The 21,757-nt window shown below is 29.5% G+C and overlaps 1 protein-coding gene across 1 annotated transcript; it reads left to right on the top strand.

The window, feature by feature from the left end:
* The first annotated feature begins 2,654 nt into the window (after window positions 1-2,654).
* Window positions 2,655-21,547, top strand: LOC129906256 (ATP-dependent translocase ABCB1). Its single transcript, XM_055981924.1, has 19 exons — window positions 2,655-2,846; window positions 6,913-7,012; window positions 7,078-7,191; window positions 7,493-7,669; window positions 7,729-7,829; window positions 11,048-11,219; window positions 11,283-11,603; window positions 11,662-11,886; window positions 14,231-14,560; window positions 14,633-14,984; window positions 15,091-15,176; window positions 15,243-15,509; window positions 19,294-19,455; window positions 19,519-19,722; window positions 19,784-19,885; window positions 19,950-20,089; window positions 20,149-20,710; window positions 21,051-21,197; window positions 21,261-21,547. The coding sequence occupies exons 1-19, from the start codon at window positions 2,743-2,745 to the stop codon at window positions 21,459-21,461; spliced, it is 3,867 nt and encodes a 1,288-aa protein (XP_055837899.1). The 5' UTR covers window positions 2,655-2,742; the 3' UTR covers window positions 21,462-21,547.
* The last annotated feature ends 210 nt before the right edge of the window (window positions 21,548-21,757 follow it).

Genomic DNA, 21,757 nt, shown 5'->3' with positions numbered 1-21,757 from the left:
ACAGAATGTTCACAAAAAAGCAGTGAAATATTATGTCGTTTTCCAAAATTATGGGAGTGAATCACTCCTTTTTCGTGCAATTTTGGAATTTGTTCACGAAGAATTTGACAAGTGGAGTGATTTGACGTTTGCTTTGCATGTGTTTGTAATACGAAATAATGAATAAAATAATAACACAATCTTTTAAATTCACTTTTAGTCATTTTTTACAATACTTTATTGAATTTTTTTTGTAAATAAATATAATTTCCTTCACAAAAAAAAGTTAAAACAACCACCCAACAATTTGACAAGCAGTCCATGAAGTCAAATGTAGAAGTATTGGTAATCACTTCGTCACTCCTTCAAAATTTTAAGAGTGAAGAATTCACTCCAAAAATTAACTCCTTTTTCAATTTTGGAATTTGAAATCACTCCTTTTGGAGTGATTATATAGCTAGCTAGGAGTGTCACTCCTTGAATTTTGGAAAACGACATTATAGAGTTGATAACATTTTCTGAAAAAAGAGTGAAATTTTTTAAGAGCATAGAACATTTCTAATGTTTTCCCACTTAACTTGAGCGCGTCATGTTCATCATTATATAAGGAAAAAAAAAACTAAGCAAATTGGATTGGTTTGCATTTTTGTTAGACTGGACACTGGAGACTCGAGACTGAGCAGTGAGGAGTGGTATTGAAGAGCAATCGCAACTGTTCTCTGCTCAGTGGAACAGCAGTGATTGAAAGCAGCTATCGCAAAAGCAGTCTTAGCTCTCAGCTCTGCATTTCATAACACGAACAAAATCTCGTAGTAAGAAAGTAAGATAGATTGACCGAATGTTCGGGTGCCAAAAAATAGGTGTTCTGACGAAGAACGTGGCCGAATATGTATTCGGTATTCGGCCAAATCACTATTCGCGGCATCTCTGGTATAAAGCACAAAATTAGAGTTGCCAGAGTTTTGAAATCGATATTTAGATGCGTATTGCAACAAAACTGCGTACTTTCACAAATTATGTCATTTCAAATTTGAAATCGTATAGAAAAAAAAAAAATTAATTTAAAATTTGAACTGACCTACTTGCGAAATTATCTCACATTGGCTGTAGTGATGAAAACAAGCTTTTAATAATATTTTTCATTAAAGTAATTGGTACTAAGAGAATAGGCAATATATACCTACTAAACGCTGATTCATCAGGAAATTTGGTCTATATCGTAGATATCGATATATTTGTTTTGAATCTTTCGCGAGATTGATAAGCACATCGATAGACAAAGTTCAATTTTTTTTTCATAGAATAAATAATAATAAGATATGTATGTATTTGTTTATTTATTAAAAGATTCTATGTTAATTTAAGAAGTGAAAGAAAAAACAGCTTTGGTGTTTCTCTTGACAAACGTGTGAAGGAAACGTGAGGGTGTTGAAGCCGATACCTAAGATACTTCCAAAATTATTTGACAAACAAAAAATATAAGGATATTAATAATTTATGTCGTTTTCGATTGGCTCTCCGGAAGCGTCCGGAATCATTCAGAAGCCTTCTGATAGTGTTTTATTCGCTCGAATTTGACAGCTAGAACGCTTCTGAGAAGAGAAATTCTCTTCTCGATTTCAAATCAGAATTCAAATCGGAATTCACTCACATGTCAAAAATAAAACACTCAATCAATGTTTTTTGTTTTTGATTCAACAATTTATTGTTTTCTGAAATTTAAATTAATTTTATAAATCAAAAATTCATTAATAATGGATAAATGACCACTTTTTTCGAACATTAGTTTATAATTTTCCAACTCTAACGCCATGATTTTCATTTGCAAGAAAAAAAAAATAATAAAATTAAAAATATTTGACATTTGAAATTTCACAGAAATAAAATAAAAATAGAATTGAGTGGAAGCGATTTGACCTGTTCCATTCGATTTTAGAATGTGTCAATTCTTGAGTGAAACCAATCGAAAACGACATTAATTATGAGAAACAAATCTGATGGAAAACTAGATTGGTTAAAGTATAAACATCTTTTCTTAAATCAACCGAAGAAAAGAATGATTAATAATAATTATTACATATCTAAAATAAATTTTGTTATTGTAGGCTTAAAGTCAGTTTTATTTAATTGTTAACAATTAAATAAAACAGCCTACAATAAAAAAAAATGTATTTTAAATATAAGAAAAGTCACCTAATTTGAAAGAATTATTACATATCAGTAAAAATAAATTATTAAAATAAATGCAAAACATTTTAAATTTTGTGTTTTTTTTTTTTTAATTTTTAAAGATTAGTGGTTTAATTTATTTCACAACTCTTTATGCAGATTATGTCATTAGACAATTAAAAAAAAAAAAACTTAATGAACAAATTCAACATACATGACACTTTAAAATTACTTTCTTTCGCAGTAAAAAAATAAAGAGTTGTCATTTAATTTAAGCCCATTGATGATTGTGGTCTCTATGTGAAGCCGTTTTAATCAAAGCTTTTACCAAATAAAAATTCTCTAATATATTTGTACTGGTTAGTTACTCTTTTTTTTATGATCTAAAGAGCTTTTGCAAACTAGTAGCTTTAAGGCATACGCAAACTTATGGTCATGGTATTCAGAATGGAATTAACTGATAAGAAATCATTATAAGATATGGCTTATTGATAAATTTATTTATTTACAATAGTACTCTACACCTTCCGAATACCGTTAGTTCGACTTGTTCCTGGTTCGTGTTAACAACGAAAAAACAATACACCTGTTCGCATGGGTTCGACTGAAAATAAGAAGGACGATTTGTCCTTCTATAACACCAATATAATACTGGAAGATACAAACCAAAATTCAAAAGGCAAGGATAAATCGAAATTGTAAGTAAACTATGTCCTATAGTGTCCTGTGATCCAATGAGATACTTTAATTTCGTTAACTATTTCTTTATGACTGGAGGAATCATAGTTCGTGTAATGTTTCCACATATTCGGCCCTAGCGAGGAATCCGGAAATTTGTCCGATTTCAGACGAATCGAAAAGTTTTTAACTGTGTCGGAAGCACATCTCGTATAAAATTGGAGAATTTTCCGTTTCGACGGAAACCTCGCTAGGGGTTATTATGATAAGAATATTACGTATTAGTTACTTCATATTGCAACAATGCTATACATTTATATTAACAACATGTTAACATTTTAATGATGAACTCAGACTAGTTATTAGATAAACGCCGCGCCAATAAAAGTGATTTTTTACTTGCTCTGTAGGGCAAGTATTGGTTTCGTATAAAAAAAAAAATTCCGAGGTTTTAAACAAAAAGTGGTTTCCGTCACTACAACCGCGACGTCCGAGTCGATCTGTGTGCCGGTGCGTCTGTTCGTCTGTGCGTTTATCTGTTAGTGCATCCTAAACTGTGTTGAATTTTGGTACAGATCATTTTTTCGTAATTTTCAAGGTTGTTTTTTTTAATATCTTTCCTAGAACTTATCTTTTTAATATCTTTCTTAGAACTTATACCTTCCATAAATCGGTTTCGAGTTATTTAAATTTAATTGAAAACGATTTTGATTAAATTTGGTAGGTATCTACACTAAGGAAAAAAGCAAATTAAAGTTGAAACGTGGGTGTTTCTAAAATGTACTTCTTTGCTTTAAAGAAGGAAACCACTAAAAATCTAAATTCAAGTAACACTTTAATCAATGTGGTTTTAATTGATCTTACGTTGTTTTTCTGTCGTTTTCTTTTCTCCTCAGTAGGTACCGTAAGTTTTTCTTACAGGGCAGCGTTTTTAGTTATTCTCAAGAAATACGCAACTATCAATTTTACTTCCACAAAGGTCTAACGAAGCTGTTTCGATTTTAGAAATATTGTTTGTATACGACCATAGAGAAGCCCATTTGGCCCACCCAAGAAGCTTGATAGGTTTTGGAAGAGTCATATGCAAGTTGATTGGAGAGACTCAAAACATGTGTTTAATGGCTTATAGAAACAAGCAACATTCAAAATTTGAGGTCATTTCGGAAAAAAACCATTCAGAAATCCGCTATACCTATCTTTTAAATGGCTAAACCAATTTTGTTTAAAATTTATATTAGAACAGTTCTTTTAAAATAAATGGGTATGTAAATTAACCCAGTTAAAATTTTATATTTTGAATGGTTAACTTATAGTTGTATTAAGATACTTTGAACTACAACAGCAAGTCCCTGCTACCCAGTCCTGCATTATGTTTTAATTAAACCTTATATCATTTAATTAATACTTTCTAAAGATAAGAAATTGAGTTTCAAAAAGTAATAACAACATCAAATATCCAGAGATAGTATCCTAACAAGGAGACCATGCAAATTAAATTTCGGAAAAAGGTGAACTTGTTTTGGTATATTATGTATTTATTTTCATTAAATTTGATGATTACATTTTTATTTATGTTTTTCTGTTTCATGTTCAAAAAGTGATAAACAGAATTTATTTATGTATGTCTGGATTTGATAATGAATTTGTAAAAAATTGACTGATCGGTAAATTAATTACGTATACACAAGCTCGTATCTGCATTATATGTATGTGAATAATTTATTACTCTTATCAGTATCTAATCAATTGAGGATAAAAAGTTGTGACTTGCAAAAATTGCAAATATAGTAAAAAATAAATACCTTCCTAACTTTATCAGGAAGTTATCTATTTTGATAAATTATATTCAAAGGCTTTTGCCTTGAACAGGTACTCATCATGTTTAAAAAAGTTTAATATGGCGGACTTTTAATTTTACACACGAGGTTCAACATTTAAATTCAGCTATTAAGTTCAATAAGGCGCAAATTGTTATTTAATGAAAATCTTTTATGCAAAGTAAAATCGCAAAATTCATTCATGCGGGAAGTTTAATTAAAGTTTCCTTAAATGAATCACTATTTTCTAAGCCAATAATTAATCATTATAAAAGATAATTTTATACAATGCTTTAAAAATATCTTATCGCAATTTTAAAAGTCTTGAAGATCAATTCGATACATAAAGTAAGGGAAATACCACTCATAAATATCTATAGGTACATAATAATAACATATTTTAAATAATAACATAGTCACACAATAATAAAATGATTGATTTTTATCTGAGACATTTTAATCAAACCTAGATAATTTTCGTAAAGATCAGTATCCAACTATGATTTTTCGACCCATTCCGATTCAGGTGGTTATGGCGTTTAAACAAAAACATACAATTTTTTAAGCTTTTTTTCTGGACGATTGTCAAATTTTTGGTTTATGGTGGTATACTATTTTGTTTGTGAATATAAGAATTATGCATAAAAATGCCTTAGATAAGAACGTGGCGACAGTTATTATCGTATTTTGTTTTTTTTTTTTTTGCAAAAAAATAAAAATGTTATCGAAGCAATCCTGATTTCAAGATGTAGACCATTCAAATTATTTTTTTTTATGATAAGCATTATAATAGCTTTGGTATAATACAATTAAGATTTTTTTAACAATTTTCGTCAAAAAGTTTATTAAAATTCTGCGTATTTAAATGTAACTAGCAATCAAAAAGAAATTCTTTTATAGTTTTAGTTACCAAGTTAGGAAGTTAGTAACTTTAAAAAAAAGTGTGTTTTAAAAAGCGGAATATAACATTGCTTATTTATGCTAACATCCATTGTGGATTTAAGCCTCAACCAACAAGTTTCTTCAGCAAGCTCTATCTTTACCAACTACCTAGAATTGATTGAGGTCCTTCCACTAGCCACCTTAGACGCAGCATTCTTCTACTGCTCCCCCTTCCCTCTGAGATGGAAGCGAAAATAGGCCGAAAATAGCAGAAAAACCTCCTTGCCCAGAAAAGTCGATTTTTAGATAAAGATGCACCTTGTTAGCCTAAATAATCGATAATTTCAGAACTAGTGGCCTTCATTGCTTAAACAATTTGTTTTTTGTCTCTCCTGCAAAATGTACCTTTATTTTTTTAATATACGTTTTTAACGTTGTTTGAAAATTTGCTCAAAGGAGAATGGGCAAAGGACCCTGCACTATTTGTATAAAAAAAGTGGTTTCAGTCAAATGCTCCAATTTTTTGCACAGTGCTTACTTTTGACATCCCGAACAAAAGTCCCGCAGGTCACAACAAAATCGTATGACCAGATTTTGAGTTTTCAGTCAGTATTAACAGAGAAATTATCATTAACATGAGTAAAGGTATTCCAAGATAAGTGTACGACGGGCAAGGGGTACACTTTTACTGACCGAAAACTCAAAGTCTGGTCATACGATTTTGACATTTTGTTGTGACCTATGAGACTTTTGTTCGGGATGTGTAAGTAAAAGTAAGCACTGTGCAAAAAATTGGAGCATTTGACTGAAACCACTTTTCCATACAAATAGTGCGGAGTCCTTTGTATATGGAACGTGGACGTGGAATGAATTTATTATGTTTTGATGTAATTAACTCTGCATTTTTGCATTTAACACTTTATATGGATTGTCTAAATGTTATAACTTTAACGTGTATAGTTCCAGTGCAAAATTTGATGGTCTGTCATTTTCCCTGAGTCTAAAGACCTATATTTTCAATACTCAACCAATAGAACCCTATGTTTTTATAACGAGTTTATTTTGATAGTTTTGTTATTCAATTTTTAGTTAGTTTGAATCGTATGAAAATTTTCGAACAAAATCTTAAAGTTTTTGGCTTAAAATATTATATTTTTAGTTCTATTGGTCAGATATTCAAGATATTCAGATTCAGAAAAAAACAGATAAAAGAACAGTGGCGATTCCTGGTTTTCAGCTTATAAATTTGTTTTTTTTCTTGCAATGAATATTTTTTTCTAATTTCAAATGCATTTTTTTCAAATGTTATTTTTACAACCCTGCTCTGCACTTTTTTAAACCTTTTATTGTATATTTTTACTTACCAAAGTTTTTTTTTCTTTACCAGCTCTTCAGATTTTACTGATAAAAAAGAAAAGAAGGACACTAAAGAAGAAGCTGAAGCTAAAAAGAGCGATGAAGCCCCTGAAGTACCTTTCCTTAGTATGGTAAATTGAGAGATAAACACATCAAAATAATTGCATTACACATTCAATCCTTACAATTTTTTTAGTATAAATACTCGAGCTGCACGGATAAATCAATGTATTTTGTGGGAATGGTGTGTGCAATCTTAACTGGAATAACTACTCCGCTCAACAGTTTAATATTTGGTAACTTAACCGATGTAAGTTATTTATGTTTTTAGAAAGTAGGTAAATCTAATAACAATCTCTTTTATAAAATTTGTAACAATAAGTTTGTAGGTATTTGTACTTATTTTTATTATAAGTAAGAGATGCAATTTGATATTGCAGTATCTGGGAAACTTGGCATCATGAATTCAACAAATACTTTTTTTTTTTAAAGTTGAATTTGGTTAAATATTCAATTTTGTTGAACTGTGTATTTTTTTTAAGCTCAGCGATTTAAATAAAATAACAATTACATAATTATAACAACTATAAAAATTACCCTATATTTTCCAGGCAATGGTTAAATACGGTATATATTTAACGAGCCAAGAACAAACCAGAAGTCTTGAATCCGACGAGTTACTTGATGCTGTAAAAACATTTGCTCTGCAGAATGCATATATTGGTGCTGTTATGTTGATATGCAGTTATCTATCTATTGCATTGTTTAATTATGCAGCCCAATCTCAGGTTGGTTGAAAAATAACTTAAGTTAATTTTGTTTTTTAATAAATCCAAAATCTTTCTAGATATACACAATTCGAGGAAAGTTTTTCAAAGCTGTTTTACATCAAGATATGTCATGGTATGACTTTCATCAGAGTGGAGAGGTAGCAAGCCGAATGAATGAGTAAGTTTTTTTGGTTAAATTATAATAAATTAAGGGCCAATTTTTCAATAGTCAGTTAAACAGTCAGTTAGTACTTATTCCTAAGGATATAGAGAAAAAATCAATTTTTCAACAGGCAGATATAGCTTATTCCTAAGAATAAAACTATCTGCTTCTTTCAGAGACGAATAAAAATTATTCTAAGGAATAATCTCAAAAAAAATATTGTGTCAGTTGTCAAAGCTGTTTTGAAAGAATTTTGAAAAAAATACAGTGGAACACAAGAAAACAAAAACAATCATGAATAAAAATGACGTTTAATTTTAAATATTTTTGAATTTGACAATTTTTTTTTGTTATTCTGTAGAATAAATTATTCTTGATTGAAAAATTCAATGTTTTTATCTGATTGTTTATGAGCCTAATAACTTTATTCGTCGAACAGTTAACTGACTGTTTATTAGACGATTGAAAAATCGGCTCTAAATGAAATTGTTGATATAATAGTTCATTTTATCCACCATAAGCACAAATTATGTAGGCAAATAATGTAAAATTGACAATGGGTAACAACGAAGATTTGATTTCATTGTTTATTGCGCTATAACTTTTTTAATCACATTTTGTATCACAGTTTATAGAGCAATTAGAGGGTGACTGTGGTGTATGTTTAACATTTTTTGATATTTTTCTATTTTTAAGCAATTAATCACACGATACTGATACTTCCAAAAAGTTAAATTAGTCATGGGTTAATGATGCAGCACTAAAACCATGTTAAGTTTAACATAGACCTACATTTTTATTTCGGAAATTGTCAATTTAAATTTCAGAGAACTTATTAAAATTATTTTAACCGTAGCTTTTTAGAAAAGGAAAAAAGATGACATGGGTCATACCAGTAACCCCCACCAACCCATAATTACAATTTGATTGAAATATTTATTCGATAAATAAAATCCCATAAGACTGCTTAAGGGTTTATACCTACATATGAAGTTGTAATTTTGAAAAAAATCAAATAATTTTGTTTGCGTATTTGGAATGTACATGTACATTAGGGTGTCCCTTATTTTTTCAACTTGTTTTTTTTTGAACGCATACCCCCTAAATTTGTTCTCTTTGATGTTATGAACGTTACAAAAAAAATGGCGTCATTTGAAGTTCATTTGATGGACGCGACTTTCAATCAAAGCTTACAGTTTCAATGCATATGGAAATTTCGTTTTTTATTTATTTTTTGCATAGATAGATCGCATTTTTTGATTTTTATATGGAGTTTTTGTTTTTTTTTAACGCTTACCCTCTCATTTTCGTTTGTTGCTTAAGGTAACTCATGCACAAAAACAAAACAAAAAAAATTATATGAAAAATTAATGTATTCGGTTTAAGATCTTTACAAAGCTCATAGAGTTTTACAAGTTTTTTCACGCAATTGGGAACCGTTCTTGTTGGTATTCTTACTTTTTCCCAAAATATTAAGCACTCACGAATAACGAGATTTGCACTTTCACTTAATGTTAGATTAACTTCGCGAATATTATAGAACAACACTTTTAGCACTTGACGTTTTGAAGGCAGTTTAGCACCTGTAATTTGATGGTGAATATTTCCAACCAATGAAACATTTTTTTGTTCACTTCTTTGCAACGGCATATTTAAACAAATTAAAAAAATACAAAATGCGATCTTTCAATGAAAAAAACAACACTTTCTTCCATAAGAATTGGAGTTGTAAGCTTTGGTAGAAAGTCGCGTCCATTAACTAAACTTCGAATGACGCCATTTTTTTTTTTAACGGTCATTCATAAAATTACAAAGAACAGATTTAGGGGGTATGCGTTCAAATTAAAAAAAACAAAAACTCCATATAAAAATCAAAAAATGTGATCTATCTATGCAAAAAATAAATAAAAAACGAAATTTCCATATGCATTGAAACTGTAAGCTTTGATTGAAAGTTGCGTCCATCAAATGAACTTCAAATGACGCAATTTTTTTTTTTGTAACGTTCATAACATCAAAGAGCACAAATTTAGGGGGTATGCGTTCAAAAAAAAAAAACAAGTTGAAAAAATAAGGGACACCCTAATGTACATATATTATATATGTAAGAATGTTGTCTTAAAAAAAATTCGCGTTGATACAGCAATTAGTTTCCGAGAAAATACGTATTTGTGAAGACTTTTTAACTAAGTTTACATGGTTCCCAAAATGTTTAAACGCCAAGTCCGTGAGCAAAATTTCTCCGAAACGGCTGGAGTGATAGGCTTGAAATTTTTACACAAAAAGTTGAGATTTTTGAAAATTTTTTTTCGAAAAATCAAATTTTCGAAAACTGGACATTGAATTTTTTTGAAATTTCGTTTTTAGATGTTAATTAGTGATTTCTACAAAATGGCATACCAATTTTATTTTAAAACTTTTTTTCCAAAAAAATATTTACAAAAAATTAGCTTTTTAAAAAACGGCTCTAACGATTTTTAAAATTTGTTTTCTAAAAATGCATCTTTATATATCAATCAAAACTGCATACTTGTTTTGAGGGGCAATTCGATTTCAGATTTTATTTTATTTTTTTTTTTTTTAACGAATTTTATTTTATTTTTTTTTTGTTACCTTTGTATATAGTAGGTACCGTCTACATTTTCCAAATTTCTATATAAAAAGTCCTAAAAATTTAAGCAACTTTAACTCTAAGAGCAAGTTCGTGCGACCCAGTCGTGCATTTTATTTTAAATACACAGCAAATTCTTTTAATATGTTAAATTTACAAAAAATCCACAAAAAAGAATCTTTTTTCGCACTTACAACTAGATATAACCCCTTAATAAAACAACATAAAAATAAAAGTAGTAAAAATAGGCTTTTTTTAGTTTTGCACCTCTGCCGAAGTAAGTTATATAGCTACTCTACAAAGCATCAGAAATTGGGGTGGTTATAGATAATAGCCTCAAGTTTTTATACTAAGTTGTTTTAAATACATAGGATGCAACTGCTCATTTTTTACAATAAATAAAAACTGCCAAACTATTTGCAAACTTAACATTCATACGAAAATTTATATCTTTTTGAAAAAAAAAAAAACGAAGCACACATTTTCACTTTGCATCGAAAATAGGAAATAGTTATAATATAACATTTTTTTATCTCATGAAATTCAGCACGCAAACTAGCTTTTCTTCACACCTTAATGATCCTTCAGGGACAATAAATAATATTAAATAATATAATTACAGAGATTTGACAAAAATGGAAGATGGATTGGGAGAAAAAATTGTGATATTCATCAACTTTGTTATAGCTTTCATATCGTCTCTAGCACTAGCGTTTGCTAAAGGCTGGCAGTTAGCTTTAGTATGTCTAACAAGTCTTCCTGTCACTCTTATATCCTTATCAATTGTTGGAATGGTAACTATACACCAAATTAAAAATCAATTTAAACCTTAATTTATTCCTTTTTCTGTTTTAAAGATTACCGCTAAACTATCAAAAAAAGAATTAAATGTATATGCCAAAGGTGGTAATATTGCTGAAGAGGCTTTAAGTGGAATTCGAACCGTCAAAGCATTTGAAGGTGAAGCAAAAGAAGCAGCAGCTTATCGTTCCAATATAGTAGATGCTCGAAAAATAAATGTTAAACGTGGCTTTTTCTCTGGTATTGGTTTTGGTTTGTTATGGTTCTTTATTTACTCTTCGTATGCTTTGGCCTTTTGGTATGGAGTTGGACTAGTCATAAAAGCAAATGCTGAAACTCCAGGCTTTGAAAATTACACACCTGGAACAATGATTACTGTAAGATAGTTAAATTAAAAAAAAAAAAATATTTAAACAAAAATCTTTTAATTTGAAGGTATTTTTCTCTGTAATGATGGGATCTATGAATATTGGCATGGCAGCGCCTTATATTGAAGCATTTGGAATAGCAAAGGGTGCTTGTGCAAAGATTTATCATCTTATTGAAAAGAAGCCTGAAATTAATCCTATTGAACGAAGAGGTATCAAACCAAAGGGTGCTCTTAACGAAATAGAGTTTAGAGATGTTGAATTCCAGTATCCTACTAGAACAGATATAAAGGTAAGCATAAATGTCCTGAGTTAAAAAAAAAAATCTATTTAGAATTTGTAAGTAAACAATCTCCACAGTACACATAATAATTTTGTGTACTGTGAACAATCTAAATAATTTTTATTTTGAGTAATCAAAGGAGATAATTTTTAAGAAATTTTCGATCGCTCATCGATTAAAGGTTGGAATTCATAGTCTTAGAAGAATTTTTCTTTGAGTTTATGCTCCAGCATTTATTTCAGTATTTTCTCCATTGGCATTCATAAGTTCAAGTTGACGAAACGCTTTGATTTTCTTTAAACGAGTATCTATAGTGTAAAAACCCACGCAAAAGGAAATGTTAAATTGATTAAAATCTTGATATTAGAAGGGTTGTAAAAATATCAATTAAAAAAAATTCATTTGAAATTAAAAACAAAATATTTATTGCAAATAAAAAATTTTGCATTAAAAAAATATTTATTGCAACTGGAAAAATTATTGCAACAGAAAAAAATATTTGCATTAAAAAAAAAGTATTTTTTGCAACTAAAAATATTTTGCATTAAAAGATAAATGTTATTGCAACTGAAAAATATTTGCATTGAAAGTAAAATTTTTTATTGCAAATTAAAATACTTTGCATTAAAAAATTGTTATTGCATATATAAAATTTTCTGCTTTAAAAAAAACCTCAATGCCAAGTGTCTGCACTAAATTTTTTGTTGAAACACAAAATTCTTACAATTTTCGTTATTTAACCATAATAAATATTTCAATTATAGGCGTGTTTTTTCTACAACTCATTATCTACTCATTTTTACTTGCGATATAGGTACTATATATCAAGTTATGCATTCGTACAAAAAAAAAAGTTGAGATAACATTTTTCCATGACATTACGATGGTAGAGAATGCTAAAAAAGTGGGTCCCGGAAGTCCGTCTGTCTGTCAGTCTGTCAGTCTGTCAGTCTGTCAGTCTGTCAGTCTGTCAGTCTGTCAGTCTGTCAGTCTGTCAGTCTGTCAGTCTGTCAGTCTGTCTGTCTGTCTGTCTGTCTGTATAAGGAGCTACAGCCTAAACGGATGGAACGATTAATGTCAAACTGGGTATGTAGCGTTATTTGGCGACTCTCCAGAGGGGTTTTTGGAATTAATTTTTTTGGACCAAAAATAACGGTACTTGTGATATACCGATTTTAGTAAAATTGAAATATCTCAAAAACGGCAGCAACGATTTTGTTTAAAAAATTCAAATGTTAGTTTTAAGCTACGGTCTATCTTCTAATGAATTTTTTTTTTGGAAAATCATTATTAACGGTACCTGCCATAGAACCGTTTTATTCAAATCCGATTATCTCCGAAACTGCTTATTTGACTTCAACGAAACTTTTTGTGAGGAAGCAAACCAAAAAACAAATTTCCAAAAGAATAATTTTTTTGAAATTTTGTTTTTAGACGTTGATTAGTGATTTCTACAAAATGGCATACCAATTTTATTTTATAACTTTTTTTCCAAAAAATTATTAATAAAAAATATGTTTTTTAAAAAACGGCTCTAACGATTTTGAAAATTTTGTTTCTTAAAATGCATCTTAACATATCAATCAAAACTGCATACTTGTTTTGGAGGGCAAATCGATTTCAGATTTTATTTTATTTTTTAAAAAAATGAATTTTATTTTTTTTTTCCAAATTTCTGTATAAAAAGTCTTAAAAATTAAAGCAACTTTAACTCTAAGAGCAAGTTCGTGTGACCCAGTCGTGCATTTTATTTTATTTTATTTTATTCGAAAAACAATAAAAACAAATACTTACTTGTGTAATTTTTATTATTGTTTTGCGAATAAAATGAAAAATGAGTAGCTACTGAGTATTAGAAAAAACACGCCTATAATATTGAACCCAATGTATGGCCAAATATTCAAAATTGTAAGATATTCGATGAATATTAACAAAAAAACATTAAATGCATAATATGTAAAATGTACATTGATTTTTGTTAATGCGGAAAATTTTTTGTTTGCAACATTTTTTTAATGCAAATTATTTTTATTTGCAATAAAAATTTTCAATGCAAATATTTTTCAGTTGCAATAAGATTTTCTTACATGCAAAATATTTTTAGTTGCAATACATTTTTTCTAAAGCAAATATTTTTCTGTTGCAACAAAAAAATTTTTCAATGCTAATTTTTTTCACTTCCATTAAATATTATTTTTTAAATTTTAATGAAAAGCCAATGCATTAAAAAAATAATGAAATTTTAAAACTCTGGACATGGGTAGGTAATGAATTCTGTCCTAACTCTTAAATCATCCAGAAATTATGAAGTTCATTTTTTCCCTATATCTTTTTATCTACTTATATTTTTCAGATTTTACGAAAATTGAATATTAAAATTAAAAAAGGTGAAACTGTTGCATTGGTCGGATCTTCTGGATGTGGAAAATCAACTTGTATTCAACTCTTACAACGCTTTTACGACCCAAATGGTGGAAATATATTTATTAATAATGTTAACTTAAAAGAATATGATGTCCAAAGTTTGCGTGAAAGGATTGGTGTTGTAGGTCAGGAACCAGTGCTATTTGGTACAACTATTTATGAAAATATTCGATATGGCAAAGAAGATGCCACTAGAGCTGAAATTGTCGAAGCTTCTAAGGCTTCTAATGCCCACTTATTTATCCAAAAACTTCCTCAAGTGAGAATTTTATTTGGCTTCTTTAAAATTGCTTCGTAACTCATGGTTATTCTTACTTTTCCATAATTTTAGGGATATGAAACTTTAGTTGGTGAAAGAGGAGCTCAGCTATCTGGAGGGCAGAAACAACGAATTGCAATTGCAAGAGCTCTTGTTCGTAATCCAGAGATTTTACTTTTGGATGAAGCCACTTCTGCTTTAGATACAGCGAGTGAAGCAAAAGTACAAGCTGCCTTAGAAAAGGCAAGTGAGGGTAGAACAACAGTAATAGTTGCACATCGATTGTCGACAATCCGCAGAGCAGATAAAATCATAGTTATCGATAAAGGACAAGTTGTAGAAAGTGGAACACATAAAGAATTAATGGAAGTTAAGGGACAATATTTCAATTTGGTAACGACTCAACTAGGAGATGAAAGTTTGGGTAAGTATACTATTTTTATAGGCTTTCTAAAGGATATTTCATCTCGAAATAAAATTCAATTAATCTTAATCTTTTTAATAAATAATAAACGAATGTTTCTATACAGCTCTTAGTCCTGGCATTGTTGGTAAGGTTGATATTTTTACTGAAGATGAAGACGAATCCGAAATAGCCATTGTTAAAGAAGAAGAGGTAAATAGTAACGATTTTAAATTTTTCAACTTTTAGTTCTAATCATTCAATTTTGTTCTAAAAAAGGCACTCCAAAGCATAACAGAAAACGATGCTTCATATTCCCTAGTTGCTGTTATGAAACTTAATAAAACAGAATGGCCTCAAATATTAGCTGGATCAATATCGTCTCTATTTATGGGATGCGCTATGCCTTTATTTGCCATATTATTCGGTGGAATTATACAAATTCTTGCTTCAAATGATCCAACATATATAAGAAACAATACAAATATATACAGTTTATATTTTGTTATATGCGGAGTTATAGTTGGAGTGGCAACATTTTTGCAGGTAAGAGGTTTTTTTTTAAATATTTATATAAAAAATTGATCTATAATATACTTGATAATGGAAAAAAATATTCTTTTTTGTTCCTGGTTGTTAAAAAAAAAATGTAAAGCGACTAGCACTTTCCCTTCCCAGGGGTTGGGTTTAGGCAATTTGTATAGCCCAATTATTCCGGTAAAATAAAAAAAATGAAATGACCTTCTTGCCGGATCTCCATCGTTTATAGTTCCCAGTACTTTTTTAACAGATCTATTAGTATTTTGGGAACTTTTTGAAATCTTATGGTTCTTCACTTTTAGCGGACTACTTGAACCCTTCCGAAAATATTCTGCAATATTTGATGTTTTGAGTGCTTATTTTTTAGTATATTCTTTCATTCAGTATATTAGCCTTATTATTTAAGAAGAAGTCACTGTGGCGTATGCGTAACATTATTTCTATTGAAAAATTTAAACAGTTGTTGATATAAATTTTTTATCACTGATGAAGCAATCCAACGATTTGATCTTTCGTGCTTGATCTGAACCGATCATTTGAGTTTTACATCTATTGTGTAAAGATAAACGAGCTGGATTTAAATCCTTTTTTACTTGCGATATAGGTACTATAGAGCAAGTTTAGGATTCGTAAAAAAAATCGAACTCGAGATAACAATTTTGCATGACATTACGATGATGGAGAATGCCAAAAAAGTGGGTCCGGCAATTCTGTCTGTCTGTCTGTCTGTCTCGAGCTATAGCCTAAACTACTGAAGCGATTCTCTTCAAACTTGGTAGTTAACAGTTTTGGGTGATTCCCTAGAGGAGAAATTGAAGTTTTTTTTTAGGACCAAAACTAACCGGTACCTGTCATATAACGGAAACAGAAAAGTTGATTTATTTCAAAAACGGCTCTAACGATTTTGATTAAAATTTTTCTGCTTACTGTTACAGATAAGAGCCTCTTTTGATAATAAAAAAAATATTTTTTGTACCGTCATAACGGTACCTGCCATAGAACGGTTTTTTGGATTTATGAATTTCTCAAAAACGACAAAACAGATTTCTACCAAATTTTTAATACAGAAACGTTTAAACAATCATTATTTAAAAAAAAATTTTAATTTTTCAAAAAACACATTTTTGGATTTTTAAAAAATATTTCAAATTTTTTTTTTGAAAAATCAATTTTTTGGAAACGAGTTGGTGAAAAATTTTGAAATTTTGTTTTTATGTGTAAATTAATTATTTATTCAAAATTGCATATTATTTTTTTTTTTTTTTTGAAAAATGTTAGAAAATTTTTATATATAAAAAATTTTTTTCTAAAAATTCCTTTTTATACTAGAAATAAAATGGCATACTTAGTTTTTTGTAAAAGATCATTTAAAACGGCATTTAATTATTTATAAAAACAGATTTTATTTTTTTTGCACCACTAACGAAATTCCATGAAAATATCAAATTTTAAATTTTCCCTTATTTTGTTCAATGAAACACTTTAACATTAGAGTAACTTTTACCATAAGAGCAAGTACGTGCGATCCCAGTCGTGCAATTTATTCTTATATGTATATGTACCTATACATATAGGTACACTGCAAGTTCGATTTTTAAAATGGTTGGCTTTCTTGTGATTATCATTTCTGTGTTTTTAAAAAATGTAGTACAAATTATTATTTTTGTAAAAGCAATCCTTTTTAAAACCGCGGGGTTGAATGCGGATGGATCCAATTTTGTATAAATCTTGTTTAGAAAAACATAAGATTTTGATGAAGTGTTCTAGAAACCATGTACATGTTAGGCTTCATTTTTTTATCCTGAGTAACTAAATCTGAGTGCTTGTTTTACAAAAATACTTTTCAAAAATGTTGCTTTTTTATTCAAAGTAATTTTTTTAACGTAATTTTAACGCAACGAAAATTTATATTAAAGAGATAACATTAAAATTGAGTCAGAAAACTGAAAAAGAAACTTGAACTAAATGGACGTTTTATTTTATTTTGAAAAAAGTGCTCACTTAAGCCGATATATTTTGAAATCCGTTTCACTTCCAAAAATCTTTTAGGTAGAAACGAAAATACATTTTTCGAGTAGCATGAAAAAAAAAATAATCCATCTTGTCCAGAATTTTGTACATCCCTGTGCTCCTCTCCAAAAATAAAATTTTAGAAGTTTTTTTTTAAATGTATGTATGTATGTATATTAGGGTGTCCGTTTTTTCCGAAAGTGATGTTTTCGGGGGAGACACCCCCTAGATCGAAAGCTTAGGGCCTAAATAAGGGGAATTTAGCAAAAAAAAGTTTTTTGGAGGTCATTAACCCGTGCCTCTAGAGTCATACTTTCCCCATACAAATTTGTATGGGAAATTTTTAACTCATACATAAAATTTTTTTTCTCTCGAGTTAAATCATATTTTTTTTTAATGTTTGATAATTCTGGTTGGAAAACAGTTACTTTAAAAGATCACATTCAAAATTTCCCGTTAAAAATTTTTTTTATATTTTATTTCGGATTTTGAAATTATTAGCTGTTTTCGTAGTTTTTGCTTTTACCTATCACACAATTTTAAATGCAGTTTTGTTGCTTTTTAATTCTTTTCAAATATTGTGAATAAATCAAAAATTTCAATTTTTGAAATTTTTTTTTGAAATTTTTGCCGGTTTTATACGTTTAAATTTATTTTTCTCGAACTACAAAAGATGTGTTTACAATATTTTTATTGAATTTTGTTTAAAAATGATTCACCTAAAAAATTACATAAAAAAAGTTGCAAACAAGAAAGGGTAAAGTGTTTAATAATATTTATTTATTATAAAAACGGCAAAAATTTCAAAAAAAAAATTCAAAAAATTGAAATTTTTGATTTATTCACAAATTTTTGAATGCAATATTTGAAAAGAATTAAACACCAATAAAACAGCATTTAAAATTGTGTGATAGGTGAAAGCAAAAACTACGAAAACAGCTAATAATTTCAAAAACCGAAATAAAATATAAAAAAAATTTTTAACGGGAAATTTTGAATGTGATCTTTTAAAGTAACTGTTTTCCAACCAGAATTATCAAACATTAAAAAAAATATGATTTAACTCGAGAGAAAAAAAAATTTTATGTATGAGTTAAAAATTTGCCATACAAATTTGTATGGGGAAAGTATGACCCTAGAGGCACGGGTTAATGACCTCCAAAAAACTTTTTTTTGCTAAATTCCCCTTATTTAGGCCCTAAGCTTTCGATCTAGGGGGTGTCTCCCCCGAAAACATCACTTTCGGAAATAACGGACACCCTAATGTATATACTCACTTTATACAGGGTGTCCCACAGTCACCGCCCCAAATGAAAACCATGGATTCCTGAGGTCATTTTAAGTCGAAAAACTTAAGAGGTAATTTTTTCATTTTCGTCCGGTTTTCGAGTTATGACGGTTTTTATGATTAAAAAACGGGATGAAAACGATAAAATTACCTCTTAAGTTTTTCGATTTTAAATCCCTTCAGAAATCAATGGTTTTCCTTTCGAGTGCTGACTGTGGGACACCCCGTTAGCAGCTTAAAAAAACCTTTTTACAGCGTTTTTTATAAATGTTTTAATTTCTGCAAAGTAATGGTAAATTAATCAATAAAAATGATGGATGAGGATGACCATGACTGGTCTCTTGTTATAACGAATTAATGATAAAATCTGAGTGAAATATAAAAAAAGGCAAAGTAGATAAATTGATATTTCAAATTAATAAAATTAGTTAAAACACATTTTTGAAATTATACTCGATTACATGTTGCATATCAATCAAAACTTTTTTCTAGATATTCACTTTTGGAATAGCCGGAGAATTATTAACAGAAAGACTTCGTGGAATGGTATTTGAAACCATGCTGAAACAGGAAATAGGATGGTTTGATGATAGAACAAACGGAACCGGAAGTTTATGTGCTCGATTATCTGGTGATGCATCAGCAGTACAAGGAGTAAGCTTCAAACATTATTCATTCCAAACGAATTTCTATTTTTAAAATAACTAATCTAAATAGGCCACAGGACAAAGAATTGGAACTATTTTGCAATCCCTGGCTACTCTTCTGCTAGGTGTTGGTCTTGCTATGTACTACGAATGGAGTTTAGGTCTAATAGGTTTAGCATTTACTCCTTTTATCTTGATAGCAACATACTTGCAAAGAAAAGTTATGGCTGATGAAAGTATGGGAACTGCTAAAGCAATGGAAACTTGCACAAAGGTGTGTCTTAAAAATACTATGATTGATAGTACTTTGTCTAATTCAATTTTTATTTCAACAGCTTGCTGTAGAAGTAGTTTCCAACGTTAGGACCGTTGTATCCTTGGGAAGAGAAGATATGTTCCAAGTTCAATATATGGATACTCTTCTTCCTGCTTGTAATGTGAGTTGTTCATATATTCTTGAGTTTAAATATGGGTTTCTATAAGATATTTTTGAACTTGTAGAAAGCTAAACGGAATACACATTATCGTGGCCTTGTGTATGGATTGGCTAGATCAATTATGTTTTTCGCATATGCTGCTACCATGTATTATGGTGGTTATTGCATTGTCAACAATGGTATGCCGTACGGAAATGTCTTCAAGTAAGTTATAACAGAATTTATATAAAAACAAATTTCTAAAAATTATCTTTCTAATTCAGAGTTTCACAAGCTTTAATTATGGGAACAATGTCGATAGCCAACGCACTTGCATTCGCTCCAAATTTCCAAAAGGGCGTAACCGCAGCTGAAAATATTTTCAAATTACTAAACAGGAAACCAGCAATAGTTGATTCTCCAAATGCTAGCAAAAAACCTTGGGCATCAGAAGGCAATGTCACTTATGATAAAGTCAAATTTAGCTATCCTAGCCGAAAAGATATAACCGTATTAGCTGGATTAGATTTGGAAATACTTAGAGGTCAGAAAATTGCACTGGTTGGACCTTCGGGTTGCGGAAAATCAACTTGCATTCAGCTTTTGCAACGATTTTATGATGTTAGTGATGGTTCTTTGTCCATTGATCAAAAAGATGTTCGCTCTCTGACAACGAGCAATTTGCGTCGTCAACTTGGAATTGTATCACAGGAGCCAGTGCTGTTTGATAGGACTATTGCCGAAAATATTGCCTATGGTGATAACTCGAGAGTAGTTTCGGAAACTGAAATTATTTCAGCTGCCCAAAAAGCTAATATTCATAATTTTATTTCAACTCTTCCACTGGTAAGTTTTATACTATTAAAATGTAATATTATTGTAAGTCTCATGAAACTTGATACGAACATTTTATTTCAAGTTTAAAAGAGTCCATAAAATAATTAGGTTGGTATGACTTTCTTTGAGATGAAGCAATGTAGCTTATGTGAAAGTTGGTTTGAAACCGATTGCTAAGTATTTCCTCTGAAATGCCTTCTTTGCAAAAAAAAATTTGCAACATAAAGCATTCATTCAGATTTGTATGGACCCTTTTGATTTGTCATTGCTTTTTTTGTTAAGATTTTTTTTATAGTACTATAGTAGATACAGCAATTTTTAAGTACAAACACACAAATCTTTAAATTAGGGTTACGAAACACGTTTGGGTGAAAAAGGTACTCAACTATCTGGTGGACAAAAGCAGCGAGTTGCGATAGCCAGAGCACTTATTCGAAATCCAAGGATTCTTTTACTAGACGAAGCCACTTCCGCTTTAGATGCTGAAAGTGAAAAGGTATGAACACTCACTTAAGTAACAAATAATTGCTTGTTTACTTAACCATGTTTTTTCTTAAAGGTCGTTCAAGATGCATTAGAAGTTGCAAGTGAGGGTCGAACAAGCATTAGCATTGCCCACAGACTTTCAACTATTGTTGACAGTGATTTAATTGTTGTAATAGACGCTGGAAAAGTTAGCGAAATGGGTACACATCAAGAACTAATAAAAATGCGAGGAATATACTTCAATTTGTACAAATTACAATCAGGTGCAACTTGATTAAGTATTTTCACTATTGCAATAATTTTAAAAATGAGGCTTTGTTTGTAAATTTAGTTATATTAATTAAAAAAAAATTTAACCAATATCAAGTATTTTCTTAATTATAAATTGTTTCTTTTGTTTAAATTTTCGTTTAACAATTTTTTTTTTTAATTTGTTAGTATCGTTTTTTGTCGCTGAAGATAGGCTGAAGGATGGATAGCTTAAAATTCAAAACAATAAAAGTACAATTTATTTCGAGTTTTCTTTATTAAATTAAAATTTGCAATAATAAAGGGTTTTTGAAAATCTGG

This window comes from Episyrphus balteatus, chromosome 1 (genome assembly GCF_945859705.1).
Source record: "Episyrphus balteatus chromosome 1, idEpiBalt1.1, whole genome shotgun sequence".
Classification (NCBI taxonomy): domain Eukaryota; kingdom Metazoa; phylum Arthropoda; class Insecta; order Diptera; family Syrphidae; genus Episyrphus; species Episyrphus balteatus.
Note: the sequence above shows the minus strand (reverse complement) of the source record. Positions and strands in the feature narration are given on the sequence as shown.